At 40.7% G+C, this 26,656-nt stretch overlaps 1 protein-coding gene across 2 annotated transcripts; it reads right to left on the bottom strand.

Annotated features, from left to right (window-relative positions):
* Positions 1-24,144, bottom strand: MFSD1 (major facilitator superfamily domain containing 1). Of its 2 annotated transcripts, XM_036243606.1 has the most exons (16): positions 23,891-24,144; positions 21,895-21,947; positions 20,871-20,983; positions 18,545-18,587; positions 18,173-18,240; positions 15,615-15,723; positions 11,313-11,415; positions 9,305-9,403; positions 8,784-8,895; positions 7,822-7,878; positions 7,345-7,501; positions 5,632-5,729; positions 4,981-5,093; positions 2,662-2,709; positions 1,749-1,806; positions 1-371 (listed from the first exon to the last, which is right to left on the bottom strand). In XM_036243606.1, the coding sequence occupies exons 1-16, from the start codon at positions 24,051-24,053 to the stop codon at positions 368-370; spliced, it is 1,398 nt and encodes a 465-aa protein (XP_036099499.1). In that variant the 5' UTR covers positions 24,054-24,144; the 3' UTR covers positions 1-367. The 2 variants fall into 2 exon arrangements, with proteins under 2 accessions (XP_036099499.1, XP_036099501.1); XM_036243608.1 differs by lacking the exon at positions 1-371 and having other exon boundaries at positions 1,745-1,806.
* Positions 24,145-26,656: the final 2,512 nt, after the last annotated feature.

Raw genomic sequence — 26,656 nt, 5'->3', positions numbered from 1 at the left:
CTTTAAAAAAAAAAAAAAGCCATATCCCCATGATATACTCTATGAAAATGATCTCAATACAAGATCCAATGGTTTCCATTATTCATGGTCCCTACTAAAATTCACCTGAATGTTCCAGCACAATTTTCTAAACTTCATTGCTGATTAGCCTAGTCTGAAGTAAAATTCGACAGCAACACACAAAGACAAAGGGTAAACAGTCTTCACAAATATACTTTAAAACAGGTGTACCTGAAATATAAATATAACTTTCCAGACCATTATTTTTCCTAATGACTAAACTATATAGAAAAAAAATTTTTTTAAATGGAGGTTTCAGATCAATGATGTGTGCAGCCCATTCTCATGACACAGTCATTTAAACTTCTCATCTGCAAAACATAATGCAATACATTATCAAAAGGGGGAGGAAAAAACACAAAGCCCCATCTGATTTACAAAATGAAAACCATAAGCATTCCAAAACACACAGTGCCAAATATCAAAAGTCCACATTTTGCTGGGTAGTCTTTTATTTGTTTGTTTGTTTGTTTGTTTTTGGTTCTGCCCTTTGCGGGCTCTCTGGTCCACAGGCCAATGCTCCAACCACTGAGCCAAACCGGCCAGGGTTGGGTACTCTTTTAACTCCTCTTGATCTTAAAAGTAACATGGGACCAATTTAGAAAATATTAAAAAGCAAAGAAAAAAATTAATTCTTATAACTCTACAATTCAAATAGAACTATTACTATTTGGAGGCTTTTCATTTTTTCTCTTTTTGTATTTTTTCTGTTATATACAAATAAGAGGTTTAAGAAATACATGTGCCTGCATACTTAAAAAATAAAATTAAGGTATTATTTTTGCATTTTTATTTTTTCCTTACATAACATATAGTATGTTAAGTATTTCTGACTTTAAAAATCCTTCTAAAACATGACTTTAAAACATACTATATGGATGTATCATAATATATTTAACCATTTCCCTACTTTCAGACATCTGGGATATTTCCAATGTTTTGACATAATAAACAAGACTGTCATAGATACTTAAGACTTGTAACACTTTTGATTATTTTCTTAAAATGTATTTCTAGAAATAAAATTACTCTAAGGGGAGGAGATGGCCAAGAAAGAGCCCAGAGAAACCAGCCTTGTTCTACCACATTTTAACCATTCAAAATTCACAAAACTTACAATTACATGATATATATTTAAAACTAAATTTTCAAAGTAAAAAAATATTCAATGTCAAAAAATTAGAAATAACAGGAAATAGAATCACTATTATGTTGTAGTACATACTCACAGAACAGATTAATTTAACTTAAACCACACTATATTCTTTAATCTATTCCAAATGAATCAGAGAACAAAGAACAGCATATTAGTACCAAGAAAAGATAAAAAAAAAACCATCACAACTAGTTAAGAAAAAGAAAATATCAGAGAATGAAGGGTGAGCCCAACAGAGAAATTGAGGACAAACACCTTTGCTCCAATAAATTATAAATACTACATATCTGTCTCTCAGAAGGCAACTGGAAACCAAATTCTTTTTTCTCCCTTCATTTTAGCCCTTGATATCCACCTTTTAAAAATTCTCAGACACAAACAAGAACTGTGTTAGAGTAGTTCCAGAGATAATTATTAGTTCTCCAAATGAAAGACTTAATTTCTTAAAAATCCAATCCTAATACCTTGAAATAAAATGCTAATATTCAAGATTTGCAAAATAAAGACAACTTTTCTCTTTTTCAATACTTACTCAGAATGGGAAAGTTTCATTTCTTCCCTTTGTCTTGCAGAATAATTTAGGTTCCCACCTAAAACACAAATAAGCATAGAATATTTTCAATGTAACTATTATAAGTAAAAGTCAAATATGCAGGAAAGCACAGGCACATAGGTGCGTGCGTGCGCGCGCACACACACACACATTCTTGCACTCATACACCTTAAATTAACAGAACAGGCTATGGAAGATGAGAAAGAAATAATTTCTCTCCTGGAACCGTCCTAAGGGGAAAGAAATGTCTTTTTAAGAATTCTTAAATCACTCCTTAATTTTCACATTTCCTTTAAAGTTTGGACTTATATAATGCCTCAAGTTTTCTTAATTGGGACACTGTTAATATTCAGTAATACTGAAATTTTTAAAAAATTAAAGGAAATGACTTGAAATTATTTAAACAGTATGTGTATACATTCTTCTAAATATATAACAACCTTTAAGGGTAAGCCAATTAGAAAAATTAATAAAGGTAACATCAAAATCTTATAAAGAACAAAGAAAAAAAGCACAAATGCAGGTAGTACATGTATATTCGCAAAAGAAAAAATGCTGCAGTTTCTCATTCTATACCAAACACTTTCAACCTTAAAAAATGAAAACTTCAGCTATAAATGTGTTTACTTATCTTTTTTAAATATAAGAGTAACACAGGAAGGGCTTTAGGTTCTAAAAATGCTTCTTTATGCTAATATAAAAACATCTAAAGTTTTAGGAACTTACATTGAACTGGCCAGAAAGAACATGACAACAATTTTAATGTGAACAGAATGTCATTATTGCTTGAGCTAAAGCACTCACTGGCCTCTAAAAAGGTATGTGGACAATCTAGTGTCCCCACAAGATCATCCATCGTGGTTTCGGAAGAAAGCAGGTAAGAACTACTTACCTTGGGCACGATTCACCAAATACAGTAAGACCACAGCTAAAAGTGACACTGGAAGTGAAAAAACACAGGACCCTTGAAAGACATGCACTTCTTCCCGATGAGTCCTAAGTGATCATAACTACAAAGTAAAACTTCACAAATCAAATAAATCTTTATTAACTGGCACTTAAAAATAAAAACACTATTTACATTATTTTTTAAAAATAAGTTATACACCATCTTCTCCATGGGCTACATGAGCCCAGGGATGGCAAAACCAAAAACAGAGGAGCTGAGACACCCATAGGAGGGAGCCGACCCACCCATGGGTCATCCTGCTGTTCTGTCCTCTGACTTTGTAAATGCTGTTCCTTCCTGGCACTTCCCAAAACCTTCTGCCAGCTCCTAGACTGTTTATATTTTTTACAGAGAGCCAAACAGAAGTAATCCTCAGGAGGGTGTTTTAGGTCTGAAAACACCATGTCCATTTTAAAATTAACCAAACATTAGGATGTGGTCACCAGACTCCTAGAAGCCCAGAGCCAGTGAAAACCTCAGAAAGCCAAGTGAGGCCCACTTAATTTACTTAAAATTAAAATTAACATGGCAACAAAAACATATTTTTAAATCCTCACCCAAGGATATTTTTCCATTTATTTTCAAATAGAGTGAAAGAGAGAGAGAGAGAAACATCGATGTGAGAGAGAGACATCAATTGGTTGCCTCCCCACAACCCTGACCAGGGCCGGGGACGACCGAAACCAAGGTACGTGCCCTTGGCTGGAATCGAACCTGCGATTCTCCGGTCTGTGGGCCAACACACTAACCGATGAGCCAAACCAGCCAGGGCAACAAAAACATTTTTAAATAACATGTTATTTGGTTTGGGAGCCAAATATATATGAAACTGTAGCTTGAAATTAAACCATATGTTGCAGAATCAGAAACAGACAAAAATACTTTCATGACCCAGTTTTTTAAATTCTCAAAGGTATCACTTTTTAAAAACAAATAATGTTTTATAAGTTGATGTGTTTATTTCTAAAATTATGAGGTAATAAAACATATCCAGGCTATACATAAACAGTTATCTACAAACACCATACTCCAAGTACAGATAGTCATTATTCTCGGTAAATGAATATGAAGTCTGACAATATCATCACTGGGGTTTGTCATTTAAATACATGTTATCAAAGTATAAAAGGCATCTTAATATGTTATATGAAAATTTTTTTCAGATGAACACAATTTATGTGTATGGTGAAGACTATAAATGGAAAAATGCTGACTTATTTTTATAGTTTTCAGCAGTTTCCTAACACTTCCTATTTTTTAACCAATGAATCATTACAGGTAAAAATTAAACAAAAGGACTAAGACTAAAAGCAATTTAAACTATCTAATGAATTAACTATGAGCATACCTAAATCACACATATATCCACACATTCACACCAGGGACATACTTATGACCCTTCAAATGGTTCCAATTTCAAAAGGGAAAAAAAATTTTAAACCATAAATATTTAAAACAGAATATAAAGCATATTCCGCCCTGGCCGGTTTGGCTCAGCGGTTAGAGCGTTGGCCTGCGGTCTGGAGACCTGGGTTCAGTTCCCGCTAAGGGCGTGTACCTCGGTTGTGGTTTGTCCCGGCCCTGGTTGGGTCATGTGGGTGGCAGCCACTCGATGTGTCCTTTTCACGTTGATGTTTCTCTCTCTGTCTCTTCCTCTCTCCCCCTCCCACTCTATCTGAACAAAAAACAAAAAAATGTCCTTGGGTGAGGATAACAAAAATAATAAAAAATAAATAAATAAAGCATATTCCATTGCTGCCTTTGAGAATAAGAATTGCCCGAAAAATGCCTGTGAATCTTCTAAGCACTACAAAGTCACCCACTAGGAAGTTCTGATGGCACAGGCTAAGAATTAGGCAAATCTGAGAGATAAATCTTAGATATTTGGTTTAAAAGAAGGGAAAATATCCTGGCCGGTTTGGCTCAGCAGTTGGAGCGTCAGCCTGTGGACCAGTGAGTCATGGTTTCGATTCTGGTCAAGGGCACGTATCTTGGTTGCATTTTGTCCTCAGCCTGGTCGGTTCATGCAGGAGGCAACCAGCTGATGTGGCTCTATCACATCAATGTTTCTCTCTGTCCCTCTCTCTCTCTTTCTCTCTCCCTCCCTCCCACTCTATCTAAAGATAAATAAAAAAATATCCTCAGGTGAGGAATAAAAAAAAGGAAGGGAAAACAGAATAACAATAAAACCTAAAAGCTAAGTAAGAACATTCTGCTACATATTAAAAGAAACTAAATAAATGTTGCCACATGGCCACTTACAAGACACACAGGCAATGAAGAAAAGTTCTAGAAACAAATATCCCCGAGTATCCAATATCATGCCAGCAAGGATGGAAACGATCGCCAACCCAAGATTCTGAATGGACTGCATGCTACATTTTAAGAAATATAAAAAGACATTTCAATTTCAAGTCTTCACACAGAGTACCTATTCACTACAAATATTAGTATCGATACATCATACCCCTTTTTCAACTAGGGATGACCTGATTAGATTTGTTTTTTACCTCATGTTTCCTCTACTAAGTGTCATACTCAAAGGCAAGGGAGCGTGCCTTATTAAGCCTTCCTGCTGAATGAAGGGGTAAGTGAATATCAACCCCCTTTTGCCTTTTGGGTCAGAGGCCAGAACTCAACTTCTCACTGAGAGGCCCTCAGATAACCAGGGATGACAATGGAAGCAGTTTCCTCTCACGGGTTAGTTAACTCCAGCTGTCTTGCTGGAGGCTTGGAGCATTTTCATTGCCACCACCTCAAAAAAAGATTAACTGATTTTTCTAGTTATTTCCAGGTTCAAAGCTGTCCCAGAAGCTTAAAGACTAGATTCAGGAAACCTGGAGTTTCATATGATAATTAAGTTGATACTACAGCAAAGAGAGACATTATATGATCCACGGTGCAAATACTTACAAGCCATACGCAGTTCCCAGTTGATGTTCAGGAACTACAAACGCCACCATTGGCCACAAAGCGCAGGCAAGCAATGAATAGGACAGTCCCAGGAGAGTCTATAGAAAGCAATACAGACAAGGGTAAAAGTCTTATAATAACCTAAGTGACTTTCCTTTGATGCAGATTAGCAAGACGGACATAATAGCTAATACATGAACATGCAGGCAACTTTTACTGTAATCAGATTAAAACTCATATTCAATACAAAAAAAGTCCTGGCCTACCCTGACAGTATCCCTCTAGTGACTAAATACATGCACATTGTCTTAACCACTTTATATACATGTATATATAAATGCCTGGCCAAAGGGTACAGTCAAGAACCAAGAAAGAAAACAAAGCTAATTGGCAAAAACTTATTACCAATGTTTTAGCCAAGTTATTTTTCCAATATTTATTAGGAATTACAAATTAAGTAACCAAGGTAACATCACGTCACCAGTCCATTATCTTCCCTCTTAGTCATCAACACCCACTTGGAGAGCAGGGCGGAGAACCAACCACCACTGCTTGTTAAACATCCCCACTGCTGGCTTTTTCTTCAATTAGAAAAGGACCTTACCATTTCAGTTAAAATAAAATTTATACTTATCATTTGGACAAAAATTAAAATAATGCCAATGTCTAGCAATGGCAAGAATACCAAAAAGATATATTCTTATATTATTGCTAAAGCTCTGAGGAGAAGTTAAATGTGCAAAGCTAGGAATCTTTCCTACAGAATTCTCACGTAGTGCACACAGCATGGGGCAAAAGTTAAGTATATAGTTGTGAGTCCACGAAACACAGTGTTTATTCTTGTATTATTATTTATTATTGTATTATTTTCCATACGAACAACTGCAAACCTACTTTTGCCCCCCCCCCCTGTATGTGTTCCAGATACTCTTTCATTAACAGGAAAGGAAAACAGCAATTTAGCCTATGGTCTTAAAAATGGAATTCTGAAGAACAACAACAAAAACTCAATAAACTCAGTATCACTTTTTGACCTGCTAAAAGTCAAAGACAAAAGGATGTGAAATCATGGACACTGGGCCGATAGATTTTTTTGCCACCTATGATGGAATGGCCACTTTCATGAAGCACAGAAAAATAAAAGGAACTAATAAGCATTTTGGCTTTTAAAATTTATTTCTACTTTATTTCAAATTCTATTTCGGCACTGAGGTTACTCTATTAAATAAGCCAAATGAAATTACAAATACCTGATGCATTAATAATTAATATTTATATAACTTAAAAATAAGTCATTTTGGCCCTGGCCGATTTGGCTCAGCAGTTAGAGCATCGGCCTGTGGACCAGAGTCCCGGGTTCGGTTCCTGCTGGGGGCACATACCTCAGTTGCAGTTTGTCCCTTCCCGGGCTGGGGTCGTATGGGTGGCAACCACGTCGATGTTTCTCTTTCTCTCTCTCTCTCTCTCTCTCTCTCTTCCTCTCCCTCACACTCTATCTGAACAAAGAATGGAAAAATGTCCTTGGGTGAGGATAAACAAAAAGTCCTCGGGTGAGGATTAAAAAAAAAAGTCATTTTGTAGAAACTGAAATCATCATTGTTTTCCCCACTGTCACAAAGCACTGCTATTGGACGAGCTGAGTGTGGCTCCTGACATGTACTTCTCAGAGTCCTCCCTGAAGCCCTAGCCCACAGGTGTTAACAGTGACGTTACCATAGCAATCCAAGGGTTCCACAGTGTAAAAGCCAGCAGGATGTGGGAAGCAAGAGTGGTCACCACTGCACACAGAACCCAGATGATGTTCTTCCCTGTTTTATCCACCAGCAGCCCAAATATTGGGGACATGGGGGCTGATATGACATATACAACACTGTCCAGAGAATAAAAAAGAGATTAGTTAATGAAATATATCACAATAGCCAAAAAAGAAATCCCTAAAACCATTAGGCAAAGCACGCCCTAGCTCATTTAGTTTAAGAATCTCCTAAAACGGTTATCAGTAAATAGAAATATATAGAGTGGTCCAAGAATTCTTTACTTTTCCATTGATGTAAAGACGGCCCCTGAGGATCAGGTCCCAGTATAAGCTTAGTTTCGCCCTGCGGAAGCTACATCACATGTCTTACATTTGGTTACAACGGAAGACCCACACCAGGCACACAGCATGCACTTACAGAGTTAATGAAATACCTGTTAATAGCACTTGCTGCCTGGGAAGAAAATCCAAATTTCTCTATAAAGAAAACTCTAAAATAAAAAGAGAGAGAGAATTAAGCACTTTAGAGAGAACTACTCTGTTGTTGTTGTTTTGTAATAAAGGCAAAATAAAACTAAATACAAATAATTCTAAGTTTAGTCAACTTTTCCTTTCTGATACAGTTTTCCCACCTTATTTGATATTATTCATCTTCAAGTAACTGGCTAATGCTTTAGTGTTTATATAAAAATTTCACTAACTAAATAAAATATACTGATGCCTATTTTTCCCCTTTTTACATATACCACAAACAGTACACACAAATTTTCAGAAAATCAAATGTACTACTACAGGGAATTAAGAGAGCTTTTCCTAAAAAGCAGTACTGAACAGGTCCTTTGCTATATAATGCATAGGACTCTTGTCTCAAATTATTTAAAACGACAGCCTGAATTTAAAGGTTATAGTTATAACCCCCACCCCCACCCCGCAAATACAGTCACACTCACACTCTTCTGTTTAAGCAGCTGCCAATGAAAACAGAGAGAGGTAGAAGATAAAGCAAAAAAAAAATTCTATTTGAATCTTGAATTTGAATGTGGTGGAATTAGTCTTAGGAAATAAAAATATGTTCAATCACTATGAACCAATATGCTATCTTCATTCTCAATAAAAGTCTTCCTAACCAAGGAATAAAGAGGTAATTTTTTAAAATACTAATCTAAAGTTAAGCATTAAAATAAACCATATTTTGAATCAAAAACTGTTATTAGGCATTTCTTCAAAAAAACTTTAAAAAGTATTAAGCTAAGAAAATCAGTTGTATGAAATAATTACTGTGTATATATAAACTATAACCAGAGAAGCAAAATTTACAGCTAAAACAATTCCATTTATGTGACTGAACGCTCATTATAATTCAACCAACAAAAGTGGAATGCTAGAGAATACTCACTTCCCAAGTCCAATAAAAGGGAACACCGCAACATAATAGCAGACACAGATGACAAATATGAGCCACAGGGGCAAGGAGAAGTCCTTCACATCAGTCAACTTAATAACTTCACCTGAGAGAAGAATCAGTATCATTTTGCATACCTAAGTCAAGATTATTTTTCATTTACCATGTATTAACCTCAGCAATTCTGTTAAAAAATACTTTTCTCAGTAAATTACTGGGACATAGTTTCTGGAATAACGTAAAGAGACATTAGAAAAAGCAAAATCTAAGATTAGTATCTACCTACCTAACAATGGGGAACACTCATCATTTTGCAAATATACAAAGAACATAGAAGTGGGAAAATGTACCCCAAAATTTAGACAAGCTCAAACAGATTTGAAATAAAAGATCAAAAAATATGTATTAAGCCTCACTGGGTTTACAACATTGCATTAGGAACTTGCATAATTGTACATTATTTCAAAAAGGTCATAATTCCCCTAAGTCCCACTTTTTCTTGCAATTAGACTTACCTGTTCTTCCTTGTTCTTTATGAAGAATTCTTTCTGCTCTCTGATCCAAGTAAGCAAGGGCCAAGGCACAAATTAGTGAAAGGATACAGGTTATACCCCCTATAATTTAAAGAAAGAGGTTTTTAAAAGAGAGCCAGACTAAAGGTTCCTTAAAACATAGCACATCACATTTACAGCAGAAAACATAGCAACCAAAGGGGATAATATTTAGACACTTATAAGAAAAGCCCACAATTACTAAGTGAGGACAGAAGGAAGGAAAGAGCATATGGTAGGGACTCAACAACCAGTCATCGCTATTACTATATTATTTCCCAGTAGAAGTTTGGAGATTAGATGGAAAAGACTAGAACTAACTAGTCTAGTCATCTACTGCAGAATACAAACTGAAGAAAGCCAATGACCAGTTGCAAATAAGTGCTACACTCTTAATTCAGTCTCAGCACCAATTTTTAATGGATGCCAGGGGAAAAGTTATAAAAACAAAGTCTGATTCTTTGATCACCTATCTTCTTTCTGATTCCTTCCCAAAGACTATCGCTCTTGCCAGAGGGGCAGCCCAAGGGCTCCACCTTCCCACAGCACAGTTCACTCAGATTCTCCTTCCTTTGAGTATTCAGCATCACTCACGAATGATGACCTCATATCTTTACTGTAAATCAGATAAAGAGTGAATAAAATTTATACTTGTCGAGAATTTTAAAAAGAAGCTTACTAGCCTGGGCCAGGTGGCTCAGTTGGTTGGAGCATCATCCCATACACCAAAATGGTTGCAGGTTCAATCCCCAGTCATAGGGTAGGAGAGGCAACTGATTGATGTCTCTCTCCCTAAAATCAATAAACATATCCTCAGGTGAGGATAAAAAAAAAAAAGCTTAGTAAAATAAATGCACCTTTAATTGGCTGACATAATACGGTCCAGTTGAAAAACTGCTGAAATGAGAGACAGTAGATATTAGCTCTGGTTCTGCCACTAACAAGCTGAATGATCTTAGACATAGAACTTAACCTCTCTGGGCTTCAATGTCCCCATCTGTAAAATGAGACACTGATTCACAATAGCACAGGTCTTTGCTGGCTCTAAAATTCTCAAACTCTCCATCATAGAGAGAACTAGAAGGAATCCTGAAGAACATTTGAGAGTAAGAAAGAGGTTTTAAGTAAGAAAAGGATTTGAGGAGGGGAGGAAGAAGGAGGAGTCTCCTACAAGCTGCCTGTTCAGGGTTACCATTCCCCTTTCTTCTTTTTCCCAGGCTGTACTAAGGAATTCTAAGGAAGAAAAGATGGCACAGAACATTCACCCCATCTCACAGGTCTCTCTAGGGTTCTGCATGCAGCCCCTACACGCCATGGGGCTCAGTTAGACAAATTCGCTGCTCAGAGGAAAAGCATGGGTGATGAATCCACAGGGCCTCAGACACTTCTCAACAACCCACCAGCAACCCGAAGTGGAGCCTTAGCTAAGAGAACTTGGGGCCAGGAAGGATCTGTACAGTTTTGGTCAAACACCCGCAGTTTTACAGAAAAGAAAACTGAGACACAGAATAACTTTCTGGTCCAGAATGACAGGACTGTTAGAACTGAACTAGAACCCAGGCTCCCAACTTAGTGGCTTTCTCATCACATCACATCATCTCCACAAAATCAAGCTCTAGAAGCATACGAACTGAATCTGATCAAACAGAAACAATTCTCCCTTCTGCTAGAGACTAATAATGCACACCTTACATGTACAAACTCTGTTTTCAGAGTGTTCACATACACTCTCTCATGTGATCCTCAGGACAACACTGAAGGAGATAAGAGAGACAAGCTCCTCCTTCTAAGGAAGTGGAAACGGAAACACAAACAGCATGAATGCCTCGTTATTTCTTATGAGGCCATAGAACTCGTGAATTGTGCAGGCAAAATTATAACCCCAATTCCAGTGTTCTTTCCTCTCTGCCATGATGCTTCCTATGACATGCTTTCAGAAGAGACAAAACGTGGGGCAGTGGGATTCACTAACCAATCAGAAGTGTGATTCCAAGGGTTGTGTGACCAGCAGAACCCAGCGAAGCTTCAACCTTAGAATACAGCCATCCCATGAGGTTCATGTTTACTGTACTTCCCTGGAAGAGAAGGGGGAAAAATCAGCTAATTTTTATTTATAGCCTTGCCTTATTCGAAATAGGATGTGAGGTGCCTTAGAGGATATAGAGGACTCAGATTAAAGAGATAACTTTTTTTAAAACACTATAAAGGAAAAAAACTAAGATAAACCCAGATAAGATTACTACACACACCAAAAAATGTCAATTAATAGAAAATGCTAGTATTCAAAGCAGCACATTTATAACTCCCTATTAGCCAAAACAAAGATGAAACCCAAATTACAAAATTCATAGGTACCTACGACAAAATCTTAGCTCAGAAAAAGCACACCTCTTCCTGGTATTGACAACTGAAAAAAATATTCATCCTCTGACCATCCAAAAGAAGATGGTAACAGTTATAGATAATATCCTAATTCACTTATTTATTCATGTTGCAATTATTGAGCCCAGATTACGTGCCAGTCACTGTTCTACGTATTAGAAATATAATAAAAGAACAGAACAAGCCCTGGCCAGTTTGGCTCAGCGGTTAGAGTGTTGGCCCGAGGACCAGAGAGTCCCAGGTTCGGTTCCCCCTAAGGGCACACACCTCAGTTGCAGTTTGTCCTCGGTTTGTCCCCGGCCCCCGCTGGGGTCATGTGGGTGGCAATCACTCGATGTGTCTCTCTCGCATCAATGTTTCTCTCTCTCTCTTCCTCCCTCTCTCCCTCCTGCTCTATCTGAAGATAAATGCAAAAACGTCCTCCCGTGAGGATTATTAAAAATAAATAAATAAATAAAACAGAACAAAAAAATTTCTAGCTCCCATAGGGCTTACATTTCAGTGGGGTAGAAGTAAAATACATAGTATATTAAATAGTGCTTAAAAGTGCTTGAAAAAATAAGAGATAACATAAAGCAGGGAAGGAGTATATAAAGATCTCACTGAGAATGTGACTTTGTAGTAAAAACCCGAAGGCAGTCAGCTGTGAGGACATCTAGGGGAACAGCATTGCAGGCATAAGGAACAGCCAGCACACAGACCCCAAGGGGGAGGCTGCCCAGTGTGCTCAAGAATGGCAGGAGGCAGAGGCTGGAACAGTGTAAATGGAGAGGGGAGAGGATAATGAAGTCTCCAGAGAGGAAATGGCTGGGGGGAGGGGGTGATTATAAGACATAGTAAAGATTTTGGCTTCTACTCTTTGTAAGAAGGAAAGCCATTAGGGTTTGACAGAGAAGTGGCACAATCCATGTGTTCTAACAGACCCACTATGGCTGTCATATCCAAACAGACTGAAGTGGGCACGAAGGCAGAAGCAAGGGTATCATTAGGGGGCTACTGCAATAGTCCGGAATGGAGATGATGGGTCCCGGACTAGGGTGGCAAGAATGGGCAGTGAGAAGTGGCAGGAGTATGGATACATTTTTAAAGTAAAGCTAATAGGATTTGCTAAAGAAAAATATGTTGGGGGGGCAGGGAGTTCCAAATGACCCCACGGTGTTTGCTCAAGCAACTGGAAGAAAAGAGTTGCCCATGACTGAGGAGGAGAAGACTACAGCATGAGCTGGTTTGGGGGATGGCAGGTAGAATATCAGAGCTGGGTTTTGGCCATGTCAGGTTTCATATGCCTGCTAGACATTCAAATGGAAATGCCAAGTAGGAAGTTATACATATCAGTACTGGATTTCAGGGAAAGGCCTGGAGCAAAAACATACTATCGAAAATATCAAAACTAGGTAAGGTCACCAAGGAAATGAGCATGAAGAGAGGAGAGATGTCTAATGACCGAGTTCTGAGGCACTCCCACATTTACAGACTGAGAAGGCTGAGATGAACTAGCAAAAGAGGTAGAGAAGAAGCAGACAAAAGGGCAAGAGGAAACCTGAGACTGTAGTGTCCTGGGACCCAAGAGAAGAGATCAAGGAGGGGGAATGTCAACTGTGCTAAATGCTACTGGTCAAACACTGGAGACTGAGAAATGAGGTGGCTGTCTGAAATCTGGCTCACTCCACCTCCTCCTCAGGTCTCCCCACCAATCTAAAAACCCCCATCCCACAGCCTAGAAGCACCTGAGATTCCTTTCTAGAAACTTAGGGCTATATTGAATATAACAAGTCTGAGACCACACAGAAAAGAACCTGAAGATCACTAGTAACCACAATGGCATCACTGAACAGGAGACAAGTGTTCCCATTTCCTTGAGAAGTTACTAGACAATGAGATCCACAAATTCCCACAGACCTATCTTGACTTGTACAAGATACATAATGAATACTCAAAATATCCTTGCCAATAAAATTTACAAAACATGGAAAACCACAGTAGTTATCAGAGAATTATAAAATAAAAAATTTAGATGTTGCCTATCAAACTGACAAGGCTTTTAAAAGTAATAATAGCCTGTCCTATCAAAGCTATAATAAAAAGGATGCGCTCATATTCCACAGATGGGTGTAAGGTAGCCAGGTGCCGCCGGTGGGAGGTGGGAAGAAACCAGAGAGCCAAACAGCCGAATAAGCAGAAATCAGGCTTTATTGGGTACACTCCGGGCGGGTTCACAGACTCGGGGGGTCGAGTCCGAGAAGCCGCGCCCGATGCTGGGGTTTGTGATTTTTATATCTGCGCCTGTGGCAGCGGGAACTTGTTGTTAGGGTTAGGTCCTGAGGGGCTACGCATGGGGGCCCCTGGAATGTGAGTCTATTGTCCCAGAGCAAACAGTTCCTGGACTAGGACAGGAGAATGGGACAGGAGTTGATCTATGAGTTCGGGGCAAACAGTTCCTGAAACAGGCTGGGAGTTTAGGTTGGGTAAGCGAGGTAATGGCTGAGCAGTTTGCCTGGTGCCAGTTCCCAGGCTCTCGGACAATGGGGATATAAATATTTCTGAGAGGATAACGTGAAAATATCTCAACAGTCCTAAGAACCCCTAATAAACCCTCTGAGTCAGTACTAATTCCATTCCTAGCAACTAGCCTAAGGAAACAGAGGCAGATAAGTTTTACAGTGTCCCAAACAGCACTGTTCACAATATGGACAAAACCCACATGTACAAAATATGTCATATATTTCTTATGATGAAATATTACATTAAAAACTTTGTATACTGGATTTCTTCAAGCCTAAGAATGTGTTATAAACATTTCATTCCCTTTATTAGTCTGAAACCTTGATTTTTAATGGCAAATTAAAAAACAAAAACAAAAAAACTGTATTCAAAGGAGTTAATAAGGAAAAAACTAACGGGGTTTGAGGCTGCCAAAACACGTTACAGGCTGCATTAATTAAAGCATAATGTTGTTCCCCTGCGTACCCTCTATCAGCCCAAACCTGAAACATCATGACCATTTGCAGGTTTCAGACATGAGGAGTACCGACTGGAGACCTGCCATAAGTCCAGAAAGGTGCAGCACCACGGTCAGGGAGCTGAAATCCAAGTCGTGTGCTTAGACAAACACAGGAAATGCGCATATCTGACCAAGAACTTAAGAGCCGTCTTCATAAGGAAAGTGCTGGTGCAAGGACATAACCACTAACTACAGAAGGCCAAAGTCAGGGCCACCAGTACAAGTTCCTTGTGCAGGTGATGTCATCTCTATGTGAGACTGAACTTCACCAAGTTACCAGGGGTAGATGGGCTGCCTTCCCACAGTAAGCTCCCATCACTGAAAACATGGAGTAGAGCCAGGAGATGACCACATGTGAAGACTTACGGCAGGGATGCTGAAATGGGTAAAGAAACTAGACAATGAAACCTACTAAGAGCCATTCTAATGCTCAGATTCTTTGAACTAATGAGTGCTCATTTAGCCATTTTAGACTGTTTCTCAAGTGAAATAAGGTTAGAAATGCCTTAATTAAAGTAAGGTAAATGCCATACTCTGGTCTAGAGCAATATTTTAAAAATCCATACCTAAGTTGTCTTACACAAACACTTCATCCTATTAATTTCTTTTTTCTTTATTTTTTTAGAGAGAGAGAAAGGGAGAGGGAGAGAGAGAGAGAAACATTGATGAGAGAGAACATCGACTGGCCACCTCCTGCAAGCCCCTCACTGGGGATCGGGCACACAACCTGGGCATGTGCCCTGACTGGGAATTGAACCAGTGACCTCTTGGTGCATGGGTCAATGCTCAACCACTGAGCCACACCAGCCAGGCTCATTCTGTAAATTTTGCAAGAACTGTAGGATTCAATCTTTTGTTTGCTTTTGGCTTCATTAGGTTTGTCATACTTACAATTCTAGCCATGCTAAGTTGGAGTCCAAACACCAGGTTCAATTCTTTGCCTTTAAACCAACTCACAGCATATGTATTCTGAGCAACTGCTAAGGACTCCCCACCGATCCTAAAAAATGGGGAAAGGAAGAAAAGTCAAGCTTTTATTTTATTTTATTTTATTGATTGATTTTTAGAGAGAGAGGAAGGGAAGAGGGAGAGAGAAACATCAATGAGAGAGAACATCGACTGGCACCTCCTGCATGCCTCCCACTGGGGATTGGGCCCATAACCTGGGCATGTGCCCTGACCAGGAATCGAACCGGTGACCTCTTGGTGCATGGGTCGACGCTCTACCACTGAGCTACATCAGCTGGGCAAAAAGCCAAGCTTTTAAAAAAGACCACAGTTAGAATGCAGCAGGTGTAAAACTCTGACACCCTTCCTATCAAAAGGTGGTGTTGCGCCCTGGCCGGTTTGGCTCAGCAGTGCAATGGTTCTCAACCTTCCTAATGCCATGACCCTTTAATACAGTTCCTCGTGTGGTGACCCTCAACCATAAAATTATTTTTGTTGCTACTTCATAATTGTAATTTTGCTGCTGTTATGTCTTAGGCGACCCCTGTGAAAGGGTCATTCGACCCCCAAAGGGGTCATGACCCACAGGTTGAGAACACTGGGTTAGAGCATCGGTCTGCAGACCAGAGAGTCCTGGGTTCGGTTCCGCTAAAGGCGCGTACCTCGGTTGCAGTTTGTCCCCAGCCCTGGTTGGGGTCGTGTGGGGGCAACTATTCGATGTATCTCTCTCACATCGATGTTTTTCTCTCTCTCTTTTTCCCTCTCTCCCTCCCACTCTATCTCAAGATGAATGCAAAAATGTCCTCGGGAGAGGATTAAAAAAAGGGTGGTGTCACTGTCTCCTCCCTTGAATCCAGGTGGGCTTGTGACTGTTTGTACCATAGAATATGGTGAACATAACGCTGTGTGATCCCAAGACTGGGTCGTAAAAGATGACACCTGTTTTTTCATCAATCACTCCCACTTGGAGCACCTTGCAAAAGACCAACTACCCTGAGTAGTGAGAAAGCCAAGCCCCGTGGAGAGGCCACACTCAGGCCCTGCAGCCCGCAGTGCCAGTCTTTCAAGCCACCCCAGCCAGGCTCCAGACACGTGAACCAACGAGCTTTCAGATGACTCCAGCCCGCGGCCTTCCGTGCAACCTTCCAGACAGCAGGAGTACAGACAAGCCGTCCATGCTGTACCCTGTCCAAGTTCCTAACCTACAAAGTCCACTGCGAAGTACTGGGGAATTTAATACGCTGCAATAATAACCCTGACAAGCAATAAAGGGACTCTGGGTTACCACGTTACCATTATGCTATATAAAAGGTTCATGTGAAGAGTGAGTCATACTTTGAGAAAACACAGAAAGTCACTTTTTAGGCCAACACCTTCCATATTCAACATTCTCCTACTTCCTGGGTTATAGAAAAGTTCTATATACTGACCACCCTCCACCTCCAGGCCTTCAGTTAGGAGCTGCTTCTCCTCCATATCCTAACACTGAGCCACTCTGTCCAACCTAGTTCAAAAATAGCTCCCCTCTCTTCTACTAATCCAAATTCCATACTGATGGCAAAGCCCACGTTTTCTGGAAAGCCACAGTTACTTCTGACCACAGTTACATCTGAATCTCTTTCTATCTTTATATACATTTTGTTCCCTTCTGTTTCACTTAGAACCATTTTTGGAGTGTGTCACATGTCTACACGTCCCTAGTACCAGTAAAAAGACTGAATAAGTTATACTTTTAAGTTAAAGACTGAGTAAGTTCTATCATCTGCGTCCCCTCAGGTCAGGAAGCTCGAAATGGGCTTAGTGAACAACACTGAAATTCATGAAGAACAATCAGTCTATTGGTATTTTGTTCATTCAAGCCTTTCCAACAGGGTTCAAAAGGACCTGCACATTACCCACTAAGAAACAAAAAACATCCATGAATCACCAACCTGGAAACGGATGGTCTACACTATAATACTAAAAATGAGGTTTAAATCATAGTCTTCAATACAACAGAAGAGTAAAACACCTAGAAAAAAATAACATTTTCGGAGAACTAGTTAATATTCAAACCCCATACAGAGTTAACCATAGCCACTCAAAATTGTTCTTAGACCCTGGCTGGTTTGGCTCAGTGGTTAGAGTGTCAGCTTACAGACCAAAGAGTCACAGGTTCGATTCCAGTCAAGGGCATGTACCGCGGTTGTGGTCCTGCAGGAGGCAACCAATCGATATGTCTCTCTCACATCGATGTTTCTCTCTCTCCCTCCCTCCCACTCTATTTGAAGATAAATAGAAAAATATCCTCAGGTGAGGATTAAAGAGAAAAAAAATTGTTGCTTACTTTAAAGGAAAATTAAGACAACTAATAAACAGTCTTATTTATATGTGGCTACATTTCAAGGACTTGAAGTAATACTCTGTAAGAGATAGTAACATATTTTTTGTAAATCCTTAGTAAACTGATAGCTGAACACCAAAACAATGTATTAGGACAAATGAAATTATGCATAACTTACCCGAACACAAACCTTCCAAATTCCATCAGCCAAAATGCATTAAATATTCCACCCAGAGCAAAAATAACCTATAATGCAGAATATAATGTAGAATCAATGAAAATGTAAATTCAAGGTATTCAAGAGAAATTAAGTAACTTGATAAATCACAACTTCTAAGATAATTTTAATATTCCTTTTTAGTAAATCTGTGAAATTAAAACATTAATGTACATCTGTCTTAAGCCTTAAAATAGATTATGCCTCATACTATATGGGCATTTGTGGACCCTGCTTAATTAAGTTACGCACTCATTAAACACATCTTTGTTGGAATTAGAAAATAGTTCAAGTCACTATCACTTACTTAATGAATGTTTTCACCTTTCTTACCTGTCCAATGCAAACAAAGCAGCTAAAAATAATGGTGCCCCATCTGTTGGGAAGGGGGAAAAGAGAGAATATGAATTAAGAATATGTCAGTCACCATATCCTTCAGAGATGTTTTCTTTGACTCCTCTGCATTCCTTCCAAGGAAAGAAAATGAAGCGCTGGTCTGCCTCTGCGGAATGAGGGGATTCCAGAGGCTTTGGTAATGGCATGTGTTCATTTAAACCACTGTCATCCCTTAAACAAAACATTAATCTTCAAGAAGTACCCATGGTTCCAATTTAAAAAGTGATATTCTTGCTCTGGCTGGTCTGCTCAGCAGTTAGAGTGTCAGCCCCAGGACCAACAAGTCACGGGTTCAACTCTGTTCAAGGGCACGTACCTCAGTTGCAGTTCATCCCCGACCCTGGTTGAGTCGTGCAGGAGGCAACCAGTAGATGTGACTCTATCATATTGATGTTTCTCTCTGTCTCTCTTTGTCTCTCTCTCCCTCCCACTCTATCTAATGATAAATGGAAAAATATCCTCGGGTGAAGAATAAAAAATAAATAAAATAAAAATGGACATTCTTGCCTGGCCAGTGTGGCTCAGTGACTGAATGTTGACCCATGCACCAAGAGAACGCCAATTCAATTCCCGGTCAGGGCACATGCCCAGGTTGTGGGCCAAATCCCCAGTCGGGGCATGCAGGAGGCAGCTAATCGATGTTCTCTCTCATCGATGTTTCTATCTCTCTCTCCCTCTCCCTTCCTCTCTCTCTAAAATCAATAAAGAAAAAAAAAATAGACATTCTTTATAAAATTCCTAATGAGACTTTAAGATTAATTCTAAGGAATGCCAGATTAAGTAATTTTAAGTGGTTATAATTCTTTTTTTTTTTTTTTTTTGGTACGTGCCCCTAGCGGGAACCGAACCTGGGACTCTCTGGCTCGCAGGCCAACACTCCAACCGCTGAGCCAATCCGGCCAGGGCGGTTATAATTCTTTTTTTTTATCCTCACCCGAGGACATTTTTTGCATTTATCTTCAGATAGAGTGGGAGGGAGGGAGGGGGGAAGAGAGAGAGAGAGAAACATCAATGTGAGAGAGACACATCAACTGGCTGCCACCCACACAACCCCAACCAGGGCCGGGGACAAACTGCAACCAAGGTACATGCCCTTAGCAGGAACCGAACCCAGGACTCTCTGGTCCACGGGTCAACGCTCCAACCACTGAGCCAAACTGACCAGGGCTATAATTCTTGATAACAACTGTTTTTAAAAGGACAAATACCAACCATGTGAATACATTTACAAGTCTTTTTACTCAAACATCCTACACTTGGAACATCTGATTAACATTTCCCCAGAGTAATAAAATGCTGGTGTTGGAAAAGTCCTTGAGGAGCACAGTAGTAAAGGTATTGAATCCCAAGTCTCCCCCGCACCCCATGAAATGGCCACACCTCATTTAGCACTGGAAAACCCCCCATGGCCCCAAGGCAATTCATGGCCCATCCTGCCAACCTGAGTGACCAAAGTCTGCAACATACTAAGTGGAATCTGTTCCCTTGAAGTTTCCAGCTAATTCTATCCCTCTAGATCAAGCAAAAAAATTTTAAATCCTCCTTTATATCTTAACTCTTCAAAAATTTTAAATATAAGTCCCCAAGTCTAAACACTCAGAGTTTCTTCAGTGCTTTCCCATCAGACATCAATTTGTCCTCTGCCTTTTGAAAATATTCCCATGTCTATATCCCTCTTAAAGCCTCCACTAACAACACACGCACAATCATAAGAGTGAAAAGTGACAAAGCTTACGTGTTATTCCTCTCTCAGTATCTAAGAGAAGTGGTCACAAAAGTTCAATGCCCAAAGAAAAGCCGAGACAATGCCCAAAGAAAAGCCGAGAGAAAGTCTCACTAGGGAGAGGCAAATGCTACATATGTGTCCATTACTGTGCATCCATCTCTCAGTCCTAACCTCCTTGCAAGGCAGGAATGATGGTCTGTACTCTACCAATGAGAAACTGAAGCTCAGGAAGCCCGGACAGCCGAAGAGCTGGCACAGTGAGCAAGTGGCAGCACTGGGACTCACACGTGGCCTGCCTGATCCCAGTGGGGACTTAACTGAGTTACCTTAGTTCGTAAGTCCCAACTGTAACTGAAATGCCAATCTCGTTCGAAAAACCAATTCCCGAGATATAAAAATACCTTTAGGAAAAAAACTAATGCAGAATATCACAGCAATACAGAATTGTATTCAATTCTTTCTAGAAATTTAATTTAATTCTGTGTTTTCCTAATAATCAGATTTTACCAATAGGTGAGATTTTTTTTTCAAGCTTACCGTATTCCAAATACTCGGTCTATCAAAAAGCCACCAAGGAAACACAAAACTACATTGGGCCAAGAATACCAGGCATACAGCAGCATAAATTTCGTGGTATTCACTTGCATATCCTATATGGAAAGAAAATAAAACTATTTTTTCCAAACTGTTAAGCTTAGTAACAAACAAATCAAAACATTTTTTCTGTGTAGGAAAGGAGTTTCTTAACCATTTGCAGTCACTTAACTGCTCTGGGATTCTCATGGCAGCTATAGCCCCTGCCTCAGAAAAAGGTCACACCTAGGACCTTCCTGAGTCCACAGGCCATTTCAGAGGCTTCGTGGAGTCCAGGATCAATCAGATCCCCCACATGGAGACCACCTGTGTCTGTATCTGCCTTTATATTCTATATTCTTCTTCCCCCTATACTACTTGCACTGGGGCGCCCCACCTCATGGGAAAAAATAATCTTAGTCTCCCTCCACTAACTCTACCTTCCTTCCCTTTCATTCTAGAATGTGAAGGGCCAATCTATACATTTCTCTCTGTCCGAAGACATAGAAATGAGACTATCTAAATGCACAAGAAATTTTAACTATCAAATTCATTTTTACAAAACCAGACTAAAAATACTGAACTAGACAATCTTCTGCAATCAGTATCCACATTTAAAAAACAAAATAACAACAAAACATACTTAATAAGGCAAAAAGCTATCCTAGCAAATGATTTGTCATTCAGGTGATTACTCAAAGGGACAATGAAAAGCAAACAGAAATCTGCTAATACTACTTTTTGGCAATGCTGTGGAAATAGCACATAATTATTTATCTAAGTTGTGAAACAATGTCAAGTTACAAATGAGTGCTATAAATGAATTTTGTGGCCATTTATTACAACTTAAGAACACTCCCTGCCACACACAGTTTTGGTGATTATAGATATTTACATGGATTCACTGGATATTGCTGCAGACCATGCAACCTGAAGCTTCAACAGCTACACCTATCCAGAATCAAACAAAGGTGAAAAATCAACTTACCCGTTTAACCTGAGTCTGAAGGGCAGCAGGATTATCATAGCAAAAATAGCTGCCTAGAAAAAGAAAGCATAAATGTTTTCTAAGTAATAATACTATCCAAATAAGAGTTTCAAGTTGCAATTACTACTCAAATGGTGATTTTAAATGTTTATTCTTGGGTTCGAGGACTGACACTCCGGAGAGTTTTTAAACCATTTCCCTGTCCATCATTATTTTCTAAGTTGTAGCCAAATAACCCAGAGAACACATGCCAAATCATTTACAAGTTATTAGTGTGCATATACAGCAAATACTGGTAACCTGAACCAAGAAGTTAATCAATAACTGTTCTTCCATTTTACTTTCATGATGCTTCATATGTCTGTTATTTCCTTAGCATCTTCATGAAACTGTATTTTCCTTATTTAAAGTTACCAAGACAGACACACTAAAAATTTCACAAAGATCATCAGTAGTTTCCTAGTAATGCTTCCTGAGGCCACCACTTATCTTAAGAGCAGAGGAATGAAGCTGAACTACTCTGAGTAATATCTGAAATAAGAGTTCTAATGCTACACATAGAATGCTCCAAATCAAATAATTTAACAAACATAGTGCCAGGAGGGAAGAAAAATAAAATACAGTTCTAAAGGATGAAGTAAAAACATAAAATTGTCTGTTGGTGGGTAAGAAGGAAGTGAAGAGAGGTTCGACATTCATTTAGAGATTTATTTTTAAAGTACTATAATTGACAAATTTGTGGTAGACTTCAAGATAATACTGCTTCCATTTTACCACTTACTATCTCTAAAAGTACATAGAAGCTATGGATTCAAAAGAAAGAAAGGCTGTCATTAGAAGGGTATGAACCTGGATTCTGAAACCCAGGAAAGTAACCATGTTACCAAAAACGATCTGTCTACTTGAAAAGGGACCATTTTAAATGTTTTATGTTGTTCTATTTTGTTCCTAAACCAGCAATTTGTGATTCCTGCTTTAATCACCATTGTAAGGGGTACCACTATCATGATTTAAAGCTAATGGATGGACATCTTTTTTCCAAAAAGAGATTGGGGACCCTGGTTAGATAGATCAGTGGGTTAGAGCCTCCTCAGGATGCAAAGGGTTCGGGTTCTATCTCGGGTCAAGGCACATGCAGGAAGCAACCAATGAATGTGTGGATAAGTGGAACAAATCATGTCTCTCTGTCTCTCTCAAATCATTTTAAAAGGGACTGGGCGGGGGGGTGCTCAAAAAGACTAGCAAAGAAACTGAAGCCCAAAGCATCCTTCGTGCCTACTTATGTATTCCAGCAGCAGCAAGTTATCCACCATCATGTTCCTAAACTTGTTAATTACACCGGTTCCTGTGAGCCCCCTGAAAAAAAACATTCCTTTCATACCAAACTAATATGGACATTACAATGTTGCTGAGTAAGTTACTTGCTGGAACACAGGAAGATGTTTCAAAAATTATCTCAAGAATCTGCCTCCGGAGTCATCAGATGACCCAAGTGGAACCAACCACGGCCAAGCCTGCAAGTCCACCGCCTGCTTCACGGCGGCAGCGCGGAGAGTAAGACTTAACACGTCCCTCTCCCAGGCTGTCAGCGAGACACTCACACGATTTCCAAAGGCTGAGAAACTTGTAAGCCTACCAACAAAAGTACTGACTTTTTAAAACAGAAGTATATCTCATGCGGACAAGGGAGCGGGGAAGGAAGGGACACAGTTCAAACTTTCCGAACAAAGCGCCGGGAGAGGGACTTGGCGACCCAGAGATCCTCCCGGCCGAGGCCCCAGGGGTGAGTGGCCAGCCTCGGGACTCCACGGAGTCCAGGAGCAGGAGGGACACGACTCGCCAGCTCGGTCCCGACCCCTCCTCGGGGCGCCACGGGCTGGAACGGGCCCGCGAAGGGGGAGGAAGCCACTGAGGCCCGGCGGCCCCACTGGGAGCTGATCCCGAGCTCCGAGAGCCAGACACGGTGTCCGGCCGCCCGCCCGGCCCGGCCGCTCACCGAAGCCGAGGAGGCACATCAGCAACAGCACCAAAAGCCGGTGCGCCAAGCGACTGGGGTCGCAGAGCGCCGGCAGCGCCCCGGGGGTGGCGGGGGCATCGCTCCCGGCCTCGTGGGGGCCGCTGCTCAGAAGCCCCCGCGCTTCCTCCTCCTCCTCCTCCATCGGGCCGGCAGGAGACCCAGAGGCTAGAGCGGCGGCAACTCCGGCCCCGGCCGGGATCGCGCAGGGCTGAGCCCAGCCGAGATTCAGGCCACATGACCCCGGTCGCTCACGTGACGTCGCGACAGGGCACGCAGGGCCACGCTCACGTGACCACGTAGGGGGCGGGGCTTGCGGGGAGGACTGGAGGTGAGGTTTTGGTGTGTTCGCAGGGGCAAGCGGTTCGTGAGTCTCAGGTCCCTTAGGCGCTCACCCTCGGCCTCCCAGCTCACCGCACCACTTGTGACCCCTGACTTCTAGCAAAGCGCCCCTTGCAGCCGGCGCCTGCGCCCTGGGGGGAGCGCGGCCTCCCACCCTCCGCCCTGGCTCGGGGCTGCGGCCTGCACGCTGCTCTCCGCCGCCTCTGGGCTGCTCGTGCAGACTCGATTGGGACCTTCTGCTCCAGTCTCAGACCTCAGAGTGTGAGGTTTCCATGGAGAGGTGAACTCAAACTGATAACCGTTCAAAGCAACATGATGAAGGGATGAATGGGATGAGAGTAAGGACATGTAATGTGTCAGCGAGAAAACCAGAGATGCACAGCCCAATTGTAAAGGAGCACTTTATTATACCACCTGCAGGCTGCAGGGGTACAGCTTCCCCAAATCCTCAGCCTCGTGCTTCCTTTGTTCTTTGTTTATATAGGCCCAAACTACAGAAAAAAAACTACATTCAAAAAAACCTACATTCTTCTTGGCTCCGCTTAATTGGTGCCCTGAAGTGGGGTGGAGGGGCTGATAGAAGGGAGGGCAAGAGAAGCTGTTACAGAGACCAGGGCAACCATTAACCTCTTTATTTTTGTGACTCCTGAGTTTCCCAAAGCCATCATTAACTCCTTATCTTTATAGTTTTCTTTGGGTTTCTCAAGGTCCTCATGTTTTCAAAAAAGTAACTGCCAGGTGCAGTAACTGAGGGTCAGGATGGAGTTATTACAGACAGAAATACGCACTACATTCTTTTTTTTTTAATGCCTGGGGGAGACATTTGGGAAAGGGAGAAGAGCAGAATAGCTTGAGCGGCCTTGGAGGAAAGTGGCAGCAAAGAGGAGGGGAGTGGCGAAGCCCTTGAAGTGGACATCTAAGCTAGGAGTCATGGTGCCTGTTTAAGGGGGAGGGCAGGGGGTGGGGGAGGGCAGGGGGTGGGGGTGGGGGGATGGTTAGGAGGGATGATAAAGACAATTAGATGTGTGTGTCCCTATTGACCTGGGAATGACAGCGAAGGAAGGGACTCTAGAGTAGAAAACACTAAACCTGACCTGTGAGAATCCATGCAAGGATTTTGGGCAGAGCAGCAAGAATGAAAGATTTATGTTTTTAAAAATTCAATGTGGCAACACAACCCTACCACCAGCCCCCACCCCACTTTCTGGTTCTCCCCAGGCTTTGCCAACAAAATTTTGAGTTTCAAGGTCAGAGGTTGAATAACCATGAGGATCATTAAGTATTAGGAAGATTGGAGGTAGCAGTGGCCTATAGGGGGGAAACAGCTATGAAGCAAAAGAGACCCAAAAAAGTATTTAGGAGATAACATGGGGATGATTTTGTAAATAACAGCATATGAAGTCTGAAAGATAGGAAGAATTTGAGAATGTGTCCCAGATCTCTAGCTTGGGCTCCTGGTAGAGATCAGAATATAGGAAGAGAGTGGAGGAGTGTCAGGAGATAGATCAGTTTGGAAATGTTGCCCTTGAGATGTTTATACGTGATGTCTCCACTTTCCACCGCCCCTTCTCTCTTCAGCTCTGAAGGAGGCACCTCCAGTCTAGTGAAATTGTCTTGCCAAGGTGACTGGCAACTCCATCTTTTCAATTATAGTGGTCACTTCTCTGTCCTCATCTTACTCGATTTCTGAGCACTAGTTGATGCAGTTGGCAGCTCCCTTTCCTGGCCCTCTTGACACTACATTTGCTTTGTTTTCCTCCTAGTTTACTGGGGTCTCTTATTTGCTATCTCATTTGTCAGCTTCTCCTCTGCTACCTCAAATCCAAATGTTCAAGAGCTCCAAAGCCCACTCCACTCATCTAGTCCCATAGCTTTAAATATCAGCATTATCTCTGCTGCCCAATAGGTAGCCCTCACCAGGTGTGGCTGTTGAGCACTTGAAACATAGCTAGTCCTAATTGAGATGTGCTGTAAGTATGAAATACACACCAGGTTTCAAAGACTTAGAATAAAAAAAAGAATGTAAACTATCTTTTTGGTTTTTATACTGATTGTGTATTAAAAGGATAATATTTACATATATTGGGCCAAATAGGATATGTTAAAATTAATTTCACCTGCTTTTACTTTTAATATGGCTATTAGAAAATGTTAGATTATATATGTGGCTTACATTATATTTCTGTTTATTAGTGCAGATTTATATGCTGATACCTTCATTCCAGATTCTTTTCTTGAGCGGTAAGACTGCTATTCCAGCTGCCTACTTGACATCACGTGGATGACTAATAGGCATCTCAAATTTAACGTATCCAGAACAGAATCAAGTTCTCTCACACATGCTGTACCTGTTCCTCCCTAGGAGCTCCCCAGAAGTTGCTAGCCCTGAGCCTACCAGTTGTTCTT

This window comes from Molossus molossus, unplaced genomic scaffold, assembly GCF_014108415.1.
Source record: "Molossus molossus isolate mMolMol1 unplaced genomic scaffold, mMolMol1.p scaffold_m16_p_5, whole genome shotgun sequence".
Taxonomy (NCBI): Eukaryota; Metazoa; Chordata; class Mammalia; order Chiroptera; family Molossidae; genus Molossus; species Molossus molossus.
Note: the sequence above shows the minus strand (reverse complement) of the source record. Positions and strands in the feature narration are given on the sequence as shown.